The 13,919-nt window shown below is 49.0% G+C and overlaps 1 protein-coding gene across 1 annotated transcript in view; it reads right to left on the bottom strand.

Moving 5' to 3' along the window:
- OTOG (otogelin) overlaps window positions 1-13,919 on the bottom strand; it is a 310,396-nt gene that overhangs the window by 253,034 nt on the left and 43,443 nt on the right. Inside the window, exons 10-13 of the mRNA XM_073605993.1 lie at window positions 13,465-13,590; window positions 9,602-9,710; window positions 6,230-6,276; window positions 3,935-4,080 (exon numbers count right to left, since the gene is read on the bottom strand). Coding sequence (XP_073462094.1) covers window positions 3,935-4,080; window positions 6,230-6,276; window positions 9,602-9,710; window positions 13,465-13,590 — 428 coding nt within the window. The remainder of the gene's footprint in view (window positions 1-3,934; window positions 4,081-6,229; window positions 6,277-9,601; window positions 9,711-13,464; window positions 13,591-13,919) is intronic.

Raw genomic sequence — 13,919 nt, 5'->3', positions numbered from 1 at the left:
GGAGTGAGGTGTCAGCCAACTTCAGTCCAATCAATGAGATGAGATTGGAGGTGTTGGCTACAGCTGCCCTGCCCTATAAAAAACACACACCAGTTCTGGGTTTGCTTTTCACAAGAAGCATTGCCTGATGTGAATGATGCCTCACACAAAAGAGCTCTCAGAAGACCTACGATTAAGACTTGTTGACTTGCATAAAGCTGGAAAGGGTTATAAAAGTATCTCCAAAAGCCTTGCTGCTCATCAGTCCACGGTAAGACAAATTGTCTATAAATGGAGAAAGTTCAGCACTGCTACTACTCTCCCTAGGAGTGGGCATCCTGTAAAGGTGACTGCAAGAGCACAGCGCAGACTGCTCAATGAGATGAAGAAGAATCCTAGAGTGTCAGCTAAAGACTTACAAAAGTCTCTGGCATATTCTAACATCCCTGTTAGCGAATCTATGGTACGTAAAACACTAAACAAGAATGGATTTCATGGGAGGATACGACAGAGGAAGACACTGCTATCCAAATAAAACATTGCTGCACATTTACAGTTTACACAAGAGCACCTAGATGTTCCACAGCAGTACTGGCAAAATATTCTGTGGACAGATGAAACCAAAGTTGAGTTGTTTGGAAGAAACACACAACACTATGTGTGGAGAAAAAGAGACACAGCACACCAACATCAAAACCTCATCCCAACTGTGAAGTATGGTGGTGGGAACATCATGGTTTGGGGCTGCTTTGCTGTGTCTGGGCCTGGACGGATCGCTATCATCGAAGGAAAAATGAATTCCCAAGTTTATCAAGACATTTTGCAGGAGAACTTAAGGCCATCTGTCCACCAGCTGAAGCTCAACAGAAGATGGGTGCTGCAACAGGACAACGACCCAAAGCATAGAAGTAAATCAAGAACAGAATGGCTTAAACAGAAGAAAATACGCCTTCTGGAGTGGCCCAGTCAGAGTCCTGACCTCAACCTGATTGAGATGCTGTGGCATGACCTCAAGAAAGCGATTCACATCAGACATCCCAAGAATATTGCTGAACTGAAACAGTTCTGTAAAGAGGAATGGTGAAGAATTACTCCTGACCGTTGTGCACGTCTGATCTGCAACTACTACGTTTGGTTGAAGTTATTGCTGCCAAAGGGGGTTCAACCAGTTATTAAATCCAAGGGTTCACATACTTTTTCCACCTGCACTGTGAATGTTTACATGGTGTGTTCAATAAAAACATGGTAACATTTAATTCTTTGTGTGTTATTAGTTTAAGCAGACTGTGATTGTCTATTGTTGTGACTTGGATGAAGATCAGATCACATTTTATGACCAATTTGTACAGAAATCCATATCATTCCAAAAGGGTTCACATACTTTTTATTTCAACTTTTATAAGGGTTCACATACTTTTATTTCTTTTGTTGATTGTAATTTATTAAAGGGATAGTTCACCTTTACCACAAAACTCCCTATGCAGATAAGGGGCTTCTATAGATAAAAACAAACTGTGCGGCTCTGACTAAAGATGAATAATTCCCTTCCTATAGGTGAGGCCATTTATATACCTTATGAAGCCTGATTGGAATACTCCCGGGACGGTGCTGAGTGAGGCCTAGTCATCACTGCTCCCCTCCTCCATCACAAGAGGGCGCTCTTTCTCTGATTCAGACCTCCTCACACACTCTTCCTCTCCCCTGATGTAGAAGTTCTGAGCTCAGAGTCTGAGAGCGCCCTCCAGTGATGGAGGAGGTGAGCAGTGATGACTAGGCCTCACTCAGCACCGTCCCGGGAGTATTCCAGTCAGGCTTCATAAGGTATGTAAATGGCCTTCACCTATAGGAAGGGAATTATTCATCTTTAGTCAGAGCCGCACAGTTTCTACAAACATCCCTTCCCTGCAGGCGGGTTTATTATAACAGTGAATTATCCTTTTCAATGATTGCATTTCATTGCTCCTCTTTGTATTTCTGTAAATATTGGGGGAGGGGAGGGGGGGTTCGGAACTGTTTCCAGAACTGACTAAAGCCTAAAGAAGGGACCTAGAGGTCCTGGAAGTTTTTCTCTTTAATAATTTAAGTTAGCCAATAAAATGTAGGACTCCAAACTGTCTATAAATGGACAGCCAATACGGTGCAATACTGAAAGGAGGGAAGTTCCCGATCTTTCTCTGGGTCATCTGGACTTCACCTGGGGTGAGTTGTCCCCGGAATGGCAGCTGACCTGATGGGGACCATAGTCTGCCATGAAATGTCCCTCGTTCTTGGAGGACTTTTGAGAAATATTTTCCAGTTTAAGATTCTAAGTGAGAAGTTGGAGGAGCCAATGAAGCACCATATGCAGAGTGGTTGATGGGTCGGGAAGGACAATCGGCGGGCCGTGTACCTTCACCTATGGCATGGAAATGAACACAATACTCTTCATCCAACGACAGAGAGATGCTGGGGAAGCCAATAAATCGCCATGTAAAGAGTGGTCGATTGGTGAGTGGGGAAGGTTGATAGGTGGGTAGGAACGATGGGTAGGGAAGGGCGATCGGTGGGCCGTGTACCTTCACCTATGGCATGGAGATGGACACAACACTTCCAATGATAGTGAGATGCTGGGGGAGCCATGTGAAGAGTGGTCGATGGTTGGGGAAGGTTGATGGGTGGGGAAGAGCGATCGGTTTGGAAGGGCGATCGGTGGGCCGTGTACCTTCACCTATGGCGTGGAGATGGACACAACACTTTCTTCATCTATCGTTGTGAAAAGGCGAAATCCTAGAAGAGAATCGGCTCTGTTCCCATGAATCGTCCCTTTCATGTTCGGCAGCTGTCTTCACCCGAGACAATAAATTCCTCCATTCTCCTCTCCTCTCATCTCAGGGAAGTACAAAGACATTGATGGCGACACCTGACACCGCGATAAGGTTAAGCCGCTCCGATCGTCCTCTGATTTGCCGTCCAGAAAGCGCTTTAGCAAAATTTCAGAAAATTGTGAAGCTGCTTATAGCTGATGATTGCTAGTGTCAGCGTGTCTGAGGAGCACCATGACTGGAGGCTTTGTCATCCCCGCCAAGAACCTCTCCACACCGCGACTCCTCCTCCTCCCCCCACTGGCAATCGAGGCGCACACTGTGATATACGCTGAACACTCCATACCACAGACACACCCAACCATGGCCACCAATGTCCTCACATCAACACCCGTGTACCACAATCACCTCCTCCATCAACATCTGGAGAAAACCCTCAATGGGACCAATACTGAACCCAGCAAAAGCCCCCGGAATCTGAAGGACTAATGAGAAGAGCCGACACAGGAAATCCTGCTGAATCCACACAAAGGCCACCATGGACAACAGGAGCAGAAGAAGGTCCATGGAAGAGCCCACTGCAGAGACAGAGGGGGGCGGGGTCTCCAGGGCGCCCCCTGTCTGTCACAAGGTTACTGTACTGTGTTGTGTCAGCTATGACCAGACATTGGAGGGTACAAGAGATGACAGCAATGCTCTGCTCCCAAGCAATGGCTCTCAGCTCCCTCCCTTGTTGCTGGGGACAGCCTCTCATATACAACGTTCAGCAACCTTACATCACTCATGTTTGTTCTATTTTTGGTGCTTTTCACTGCCCCCCCCCCCCAAAATTATATTCAATATTCAGAAAGTTTGTGTGGGACCCCAAGCAACACTATGCCAACAAGTCCCAGGACATGTGGAAGACTAGGAATTCAAAACACCTCCATGAATTATAATGAACATGTCAGTGGAATCATATACTTTAGAGGGAGCTGAGAGCCACATGGGACGCCCTAGCCACTGCCCGAGGAGCACAGATCCACAAATATCTACTGAGCAACAGAGGGAGCTGAGAGCCACATGGGACTCCTCAGCCACTGAACAATGCTATTAGCAGGCAGGTCAGTGCTGTAGGTGGTCAGTAGGTGATGATTGGTCTGGTTTTGTCTCACCTGTCCACAGGGGGCATTCTGCACAGACACGGTGAATGCTCCGGATGTCCGGCTCTTGGTTAGGATGTACTGACAGGGAGCCTGGAAGGTGAACTTCCGCCCATCGAACGTCACAATGTGAAAGTCTCCTGTGACGGAACATTCCGCTGACAACATGGGAGAAAAGAGAGACAGTTAACAGTACTGGACCCGACCTATACATATCAATAGGGACCCGACCTATACATATCTATACCATCTATAGGGACCCAACCTATACATATTTATAGGGACCTGTGGCCTATACATATCTATAGGGACCCGACCTATATACATATTTATACCATCTATAGGGACCCAACCTATACATATCTATAGGAACCCGACCTATATACATATTTATACCATCTATAGGGACCCAACCTATACATATCTATAGGGAACCGACCTATATACAAATTTATACCCTCTATAGGGACCCAACCTATACATATCTATAGGGACCCGACCTATATACAAATTTATACCATCTATAGGGACCCAACCTATACGTATCTATAGGGACCCAGCCTATATACATATCTATAAGGACCCGACATATACATATCTATAGGGACCCGACCTATACATATCTATACCATCTATAGGGACCCAACATATACATATCTATAGGGACCCGGCCTATACATATCTATAGGAACCCGGCCTATACATATCTATAGAGACCCGACCTATATACATATCTATGCCATCTATACTGACCCAACCTATACATATCCATAGGGACCCCGCCTATACATATCTATATCATCTATAGGGACCCAACCTATATATATCTATAGGGATCCAATATATACATAACTGTACCAGCTATAGGGGCCCAGTCTATACATATCTATAGGGACCCGGGCTATACATATCTATACCATCTATACCAGGGATCTTCAAACTGCGGCCCTCCAGCTGTTGCAGAACTACACATCCCATGAGGCTTTGTAAAACTCTGACATTCACAGACATGACTAGGCATGATGGGAATTATAGTTCCTGAACAACTGGAGGGCCATAGTTTGAAGACCCCTGATCTATAGGGACCCAGTCTATACATATCTATAGGGACCCGACCTATATATATCTATAGGGACCCAACCTATCTATCTATATATATATCTATACCATCTATAGGGACTCAGTCTATACATATTTATAGGGACCTGGCCTAAACCATCTATAGGGACCCAACCTATACATATCTATAGGGATCCAGTATATACATATCTATACCAGCTATAGGGACCCAGTCTATACATATCTATAGGGACCCAACCTATACATACCTATAGGGACCTGGCCTATACATATCTATAGGGACCCAACCTATACATATCTATAGGGATACGGCCTATACATATCTATACCATCTATAGGGACCCAGTCTATACATATCTATAGGGACCTGGCCTATACATATCTATACCATCTATAGGGACCTGACCTATAGATATCCATAGGGACCCAACCTATACATATATATATGGACCCGGCCTATACATATGTATACCATCTATAGGGACCCGACCTATACATATCTATAGGGACCGACCTATCTATCTCTTTCTCTCTCTCTATATATATATTATATGTATGTATATATAGGAACCCGACCTACACATATCTATGGGGACCCGGCCTATACCTTTCTATAGGGACCCGGCCTATACATTTCTATACCATCTATAGGGACCCAGTCTATACATATCTATAGGGACCCAGTATATACATGTCTATACCAGCAATAGGGACCCAGCCTAAAGATATCTAAACCATCTATAGGGACCCAACCTATACATATCTATAGGGGCCTGTCCTATACATATCTCTAGGGACCCGCCCTATACATATCTCTAGGGACCCAGCCTATACACATCTATACCATCTATAGGGACCCAGCCTATACATATCTATACCATCTATAGGGACCAGACCTATACATATCTATAGGGACCCGGCCTATACATATCTATAAGGGCCCGGCCTATACATATCTACAGGGGCCTTGCCTATACATATCTATATGGACCCGACATGTATATATCTATAGGGGCCCGGCCTATACATATCTATAGGGGTCCGGCTTATACATATCTATACCATCTATAGGGACCCAGCCTATACATATCTATAGGGACCTGGCCTATACATATATGGATTAGGATTACAGACGGGGACGAGGTGGGGAAAGACTATCCTATCCATGAAAAAGCAGGGACTTGAGTAATTTGGCCTCCCCCCCACACACACAGCAGGAGCACTCACCGGGACAGGTCACATCAGTGCAGATCCACCTTCCTCCTGAGCAGGTGCTGGAAGAAGAGAGGGACCAATTAGAGCTGAGATCCTGACTGAGTGCACACAGAGGAACCGCCCCTCATACATAGAAGTGGGGTGGAGGAGGGACTATTTCCTGTCCACACAGATCGGCCAATAGAAGGCTGGGCTCTGCTCTCTGTGATGAGACTACCACACCTATCTTCCCGCACTCACATGGAGGCTGCCATTCCTGAAAATGCCACTTTCCCAGCTATGCTGATCCAATGGCTTTACTAATGTAAGTCACCTATCCCGGACTGGAGTACTCCGGAGATCTGACTTCTCTCAGACTTCTGTCCTCCATGTCCCGGGTCAGCAATGAGGACAAAAACAGCCAGAGAACTGGCATTTCCAGGAGCTGCACCGATTTCTCCAAGTACATATTAGTCATAGATTACAGAAATCACCAATAATACAAATTCCCCCGACACCCCGCCCACCAATGTCCCGCCCAGATACACCCCACCCACAGACATACCGCCCACCAACACCCCACCCACAGACATACCGCCTGCCCACCTACACCCCACCCACAGACATACTGCCCACCAACGTTCCGCCCACCTACACCCCACCCACAGACATACCGCCCGCCCACCTACACCCCACCTACAGACATACTGCCCATCAACGTCCCGCCCACCTACACCCCACCCACATACATACCGCCCACCAACACCCCGCCCACCTACACCCCACCCACAGACATACCGCCCGCCCACCTACACCCCACCTACAGACATACTGCCCACCAACGTCCCGCCCACCTACACCCCACCCACAGACATACCGCCCACCAACACCCCGCCCACCTACACCCCACCCACAGACATACCACCCGCCCACCTACACCCCACCCACAGACATACCACCCGCCCACCTACACCCCACCCACAGACATACCACCCGCCCACCTACACCCCACCCACAGACATACTGCCCACCAACGTCCCGCCCACCTACACCCCACCCACAGACATACCGCCCGCCCACCTACACCCCACCTACAGACATACTGCCCACCAACGTCCCGCCCACCTACAACCCACCCACAGACATACCGCCCACCAACACCCCGCCCACCTACACCCCACCCACAGACATACCACCCGCCCACCTACACCCCACCCACAGACATACTGCCCACCAACGTCCCGCCCACTTACACCCCACCCACAGACATACCGCCCACCAACACCCTGCCCACCTACACCCCACCCACAGACATACCGCCCACCCACCTACACCCCACCCACAGACATACTGCCCACCAACACCCCGTCCACCTACACCCCACCCACAGACATACCGCCCACCAACACCCCGCCCACCTACACCCCACCCACAGACATACCGCCCGCCCACCTACACCCCACCTACAGACATACTGCCCACCAACGTCCCGCCCACCTGCACCCCACCCACAGACATACCGCCCGCCCACCTACACCCCACCCACAGACATACTGCCCACCAACGTCCCGCCCACCTACACCCCACCCACAGACATACCGCCCACCCACCTACACCCCACCCACAGACATACTGCCCACCAACACCCCGTCCACCTACACCCCACCCACAGACATACCGCCCGCCCACCTACACCCCACCCACAGACATACCGCCCACCAACGTCCCGCCCACCTACGCCCTGCCCACAGACATACCGCCCACCAACGTCCCGCCCAGATACACCCCACCCACAGACATACCGCCCGCCAACACCCCGCCCACCAACACCCCACCCACAGACACACCGCCCACAGACATACCGCCCACCTACACCCCACCCACAGACATACCGCCCACCAACATCCTGCCCACCTACACCCCCCGCCCACCAACACCCCGCCCACAGATATACCGCCCACCAATGTCCCACCCACAGACATACCGCCCACCAACGTCCTGCCCACCAACACCCTGCCCACCCACACCTCATCCACAGACAAACCGCCCACCAACACCCCGTCCACCCACACCCCGCCCACAGACATACCACGCACCAACACCCGGCCCACCCACACCCCACCCACAGACATACCACCCACCAACACCCTGCCCACCCACACCCCACCCACAGACATACTGCCCACCAACGTCCCGCCCACCTACACCCTGCCCACAGACATACCGCCCACCAACGTCCCGCCCAGATACACCCCACCCACAGACATACCGCCCGCCAACACCCCGCCCACCAACACCCCACCCACAGACACACCGCCCACAGACATACCGCCCACCTACACCCCACCCACAGACATACCGCCCACCAACATCCTGCCCACCTACACCCCCCGCCCACCAACACCCCGCCCACAGACATACCGCCCACCAACGTCCCACCCACAGACATACCGCCCACCAACGTCCTGCCCACCAACACCCCGCCTACCCACACCTCACCCACAGACAAACCGCCCACCAACACCCCGTCCACCCACACCCCGCCCACAGACATACCACGCACCAACACCCGGCCCACCCACACCCCACCCACAGACATACCACCCACCAACACCCTGCCCACCCACACCCCACCCACAGACATGCTGCCCACCAACACCCCGCCCACCTACACCCCACCCACAGACATTCTGCCCACCAACATCCCACCCACCTACACCCCACCCACAGACATCTAGCCCACCAACACCCCGACCACCCACACACCGCCCACCGACATACCGCCCACCAACACCCTGCCAACCCACACCCTGCCCACAGACACACTGCCCACCTACACCCCGCCCACAGACATTCTGCCCACCAACACTCCACCCACCTACACCCCCACCCACAGATATCTAGCCCAACAACACCCCGACCACCCACACACCGCTCACCAACATACCGCCCACCAACACCCCACCCACATACATAGTGCCCAACAACACCTCGCCCACCTACAACCAACCACAGACATACCGCCCACCAAAACTCCGCCCACCTACACCCCGCCCACAGACACCGTGCCCACCTACACCCCACCCACAGACATACTGCCCACCAACACCCCGCCCACAGACATACCGCCCACCTACGCTCCACCCACCTACACCCCGCCCACAGACAGACATACTCACCACCAACACCCCGCCCACAAAGATTCCACCCACCAACACCCCACCCACCTACACCCCCACCCACAGACATCTAGCCCACCAACACCCCGACCACCCAAACACCGCCCACTGGCATACCGCCCGCCAACACCCTGCCCACAGACATACCACCCACCTACACCCCGCCCACATTACACATCACAAGATCTGTGGGGTCACCCATCTCCTATCAGTGCCGCAGACTGACCAGTTGTTGCAGCGATCCCGGACTATGGAGCCGGCAGGGTAGACGGTGCCATGGAAGTCACAGGGACATTCAGAGGGGTGCACACAGGTCCCGTTCTCAAAGATCAAACCTGCGTGTACACAGGAGGAAAACAGAGTGAGACATACCTCAAACATGTATATATATATATATATATATATACACACACACACCTTCCACAACCTTCAATTTTCATCTCACACCCCATACACTGTATACAGGATAATAACTATATACAGTATGTGACAAAAGTAAGTACACCCCTCAGTGACATTTGTGTAAATCTTTTCTTCTATCTTTTCATGTGACAACACTGAAGAAATGACACTTGTCTACAATGTAAAGTAGTGAGTGTACAGCTTGTATAACAGTGTAAATTTACTGTCCCCTCAAAATAACTCAACACACAGCCATTAATGTCTAAACCGCTGGCAACAAAAGTCAGTACACCCCTAAGTGAAAATCTCCAAATTGGGCCCAAAGTGTCAATATTTTGTGTGGTCACCATTATTTTCCAGCACTGCCTTAACCCTCTTGGGCATGGAGGTCACCAGAGCTTCACAGGTTGTCACTGGAGTCCTCTTCCCCTCCTCCATGATGACATCACAGAGCTGGTGGATGTTAGAGACCTTGTGCTCCTCCACCTTCCGTTTGAGGATGTCCCACAGATGATCAATAGGGTTTAGGTCTGGAGACATGCTTGGCCAGTCCATCACCTTTACCCTCAGCTTCTTTAGCAAGGCAGTGGTGGTCTTGGAGGTGTGTTTGGGGTGGTTATCATGTTGGAATACTGCCCTGCGGTCCAGTCTCTGAAGGGAGGGGATCATGCTCTGCTTCAGTATGTCACAGTACATGTTGGCATTCATGGTTCCCTCAATGATCTGTAGCCCCCCAGTGCCGGCAGCACTCATGCAGCCCCAGACCATGACACTCCCACCACCATGCTTGACTGTAGACAAGACACACTTGTCTTTGTCCTCCTCACCTGGTTGCCCCCACACACGTTTGTCACCATCTGAACCAAATACGTTTATCTTGGTCTCAACAGACCACAGGACATGGTTCCAGTAATCCATGTCCTTAGTCTGCTTGTCTTCAGCAAACTGTTTGCTGACTTTCTTGTGCATCATCTTTAAAAGAGGCTTCCTTCTGGGATGACAGCCATGCAGACCAATTTGATGCAGTGTGCGGCGTATGGTCTGAGCACTGACAGGCTGACCCCCCACCCCTACAACCTCTGCAGCAATGCTGGCAGCACTCATACGTCTATTTCCCAAAGACAACCTCTGGATATGACGCTGATCACGTGACCTCAACTTCTTTGGTGGACCATGGCGAGGCCTGTTCTGAGTGGAACCTGTCCTGTTATACCGCTGTATGGTCTTGGCCACCGTGCTGCAGATCAGTTTCAGGGTCTTGGCAATCTTCTTATAGCCTAGGTCATCTTTATGTAGAGCAACTATTCTTTTTTTCAGATCCTCAGAGAGTTCTTTGCCATGAGGTGCCATGTTGAACTTCCAGTGACCAGTATAAGAGAGTGAGAGCGATAACACCAAATTTAACACACCTGCTCCCCATTCACACCTGAGACCTTGTAACACTAACGAGTCACATGACACCGGGGAGGGAAAATGGCTAATTGGGCCCAATGTGGACATTTTCACTTAGGGGGTGTACTGACTTTTGTTGCCAGCGGTTTAGACATTAATGGCTGTGTGTTGAGTTATTTTGAGGGGACAGCAAATTTACACTGTTATACAAGCCGTACACTCACTACTTCACATTGTAGACAAGTGTCATTTCTTCAGTGTTGTCACATGAAAAGATAGAAGAAAAGATTTACACAAATGTCACTGAGGGGTGTACTTACTTTTGTCAGATACTGTAGTGTACACCTTCCATGTACTCCACTTATAGGACCTCCATGTCTATATAGATTCATAGCTTTAAAACAGATCCATCCAATGTGTATCCTGTACAAGGCATACCACTTGTATACACCGATACATACATTTACCACGTAACCTATCTATCCATGTCTCCTCACACTCCACTCCGATACATGACTCTACACACCTATACATGACTCTACACACCTATACATGACTCTACACACCTATACATGACTCTACACAACTATACATGACTCCACACACCTATACATGACTCTACACACCTATACATGACTCTACACACCTATACATGACTCCACACAACTATATATGGCTCTTCACACCTATACATGACTCTACACAACTATACATGACTCCACACACCTATACATGACTCTACACAACTATACATGACTCTACACACCTATACATGACTCTACACACCTATACATGACTCTACACAACTATACATGACTCCACACACCTATACATGACTCTACACACCTATACATGACTCCATACACCTATACATGACTCTACACACCTATACATGACTCTACACAACTATACATGACTCTACACGCCTATACATGACTCTACACAACTATACATGACTCTACACACCTATACATGACTCCACACAACTATATATGGCTCTTCACACCTATACATGACTCTACACAACTATACATGACTCTACACACCTATACATGACTCCACACAACTATATATGGCTCTTCACACCTATACATGACTCTACACAACTATACATGACTCCACACACCTATACATGACTCTACACAACTATACATGACTCTACACACCTATACATGACTCTACACACCTATACATGACTCTACACAACTATACATGACTCCACACACCTATACATGACTCTACACACCTATACATGACTCCATACACCTATACATGACTCCACACACCTATACATGACTCTACACACCTATACATGACTCTACACACCTATACATGACTCCACACACCTATACATGACTCTACACACCTATACATGACTCTACACAACTATACATGACTCCACACACCTATACATGACTCTACACACCTATACATGACTCTACACACCTATACATGACTCTACACACCTATACATGACTCTACACACCTATACATGACTCCACACACCTATACATGACTCTACACACCTATACATGACTCTACACACCTATACATGACTCCACACACCTATACATGACTCTACACACCTATACATGACTCTACACAACTATACATGACTCCACACACCTATACATGACTCTACACACCTATACATGACTCTACACACCTATACATGACTCCACACACCTATACATGACTCTACACACCTATACATGACTCCATACACCTATACATGACTCCACACACCTATACATGACTCTACACACCTATACATGACTCCACACACCTATACATGACTCCACACACCTATACATGACTCTACACACCTATACATGACTCTACACAACTATACATGACTCCACACACCTATACATGACTCTACACACCTATACATGACTCTACACAACTATACATGACTCCACACACCTATACATGACTCTACACACCTATACATGACTCCACACACCTATACATGACTCCACACACCTATACATGACTCTACACACCTATACATGACTCTACACAACTATACATGACTCCACACACCTAAACATGACTCTATACACCTATACATGACTCTACACAACTATACATGACTCTACACACCTATACATGACTCTACACACCTATACATGACTCTACACACCTATACATGACTCCACACACCTATACATGACTCCACACACCTATACATGACTCTACACACCTATACATGACTCTACACACCTATACATGACTCTACACACCTATACATGACTCTACACACCTGTACCTAGTCTTGTAGAAAGGACTCACCTTCAGTGCAGTAGCAGCCATCTACGCAGGCGATCTCGCTGTCTATACACGGCTTCCTCTGGTGACAGGAGTTGGGGCAGCAGGCGATACATTCATTGTAGACAAGATCGTCCTCACATGGGATTACTGCAGAGGAGACATTTAGTAAATATCCTGATACAGATCAATGGTGGGAGGCCGACATGGTCCACATAGGGTCACCTCTTTCTTTACTTCTCCATGCTGGGCAGCACAGTGGTTAGCACTTCCGCCTGGCAGCACTGGGGTCATCGGTTGAAATCATCACCATGGTACCGCCTGCATGGAGTTTGTATGTTCTCCCTGTGGGGGGGTTCCTCTGGGTACTCCGGTTCTCTCCCACACTCCAAAGACATGCTGGGAGGTAAATTGGCTCCAGTCTGAATGGTCTCTAGTACGAGTATGTATGAATGTGAGTTAGTGGCCTTAGAGTGTAA

This window comes from Aquarana catesbeiana, linkage group LG11 (genome assembly GCF_042186555.1).
Source record: "Aquarana catesbeiana isolate 2022-GZ linkage group LG11, ASM4218655v1, whole genome shotgun sequence".
NCBI lineage: Eukaryota > Metazoa > Chordata > Amphibia > Anura > Ranidae > Aquarana > Aquarana catesbeiana.
Note: the sequence above shows the minus strand (reverse complement) of the source record. Positions and strands in the feature narration are given on the sequence as shown.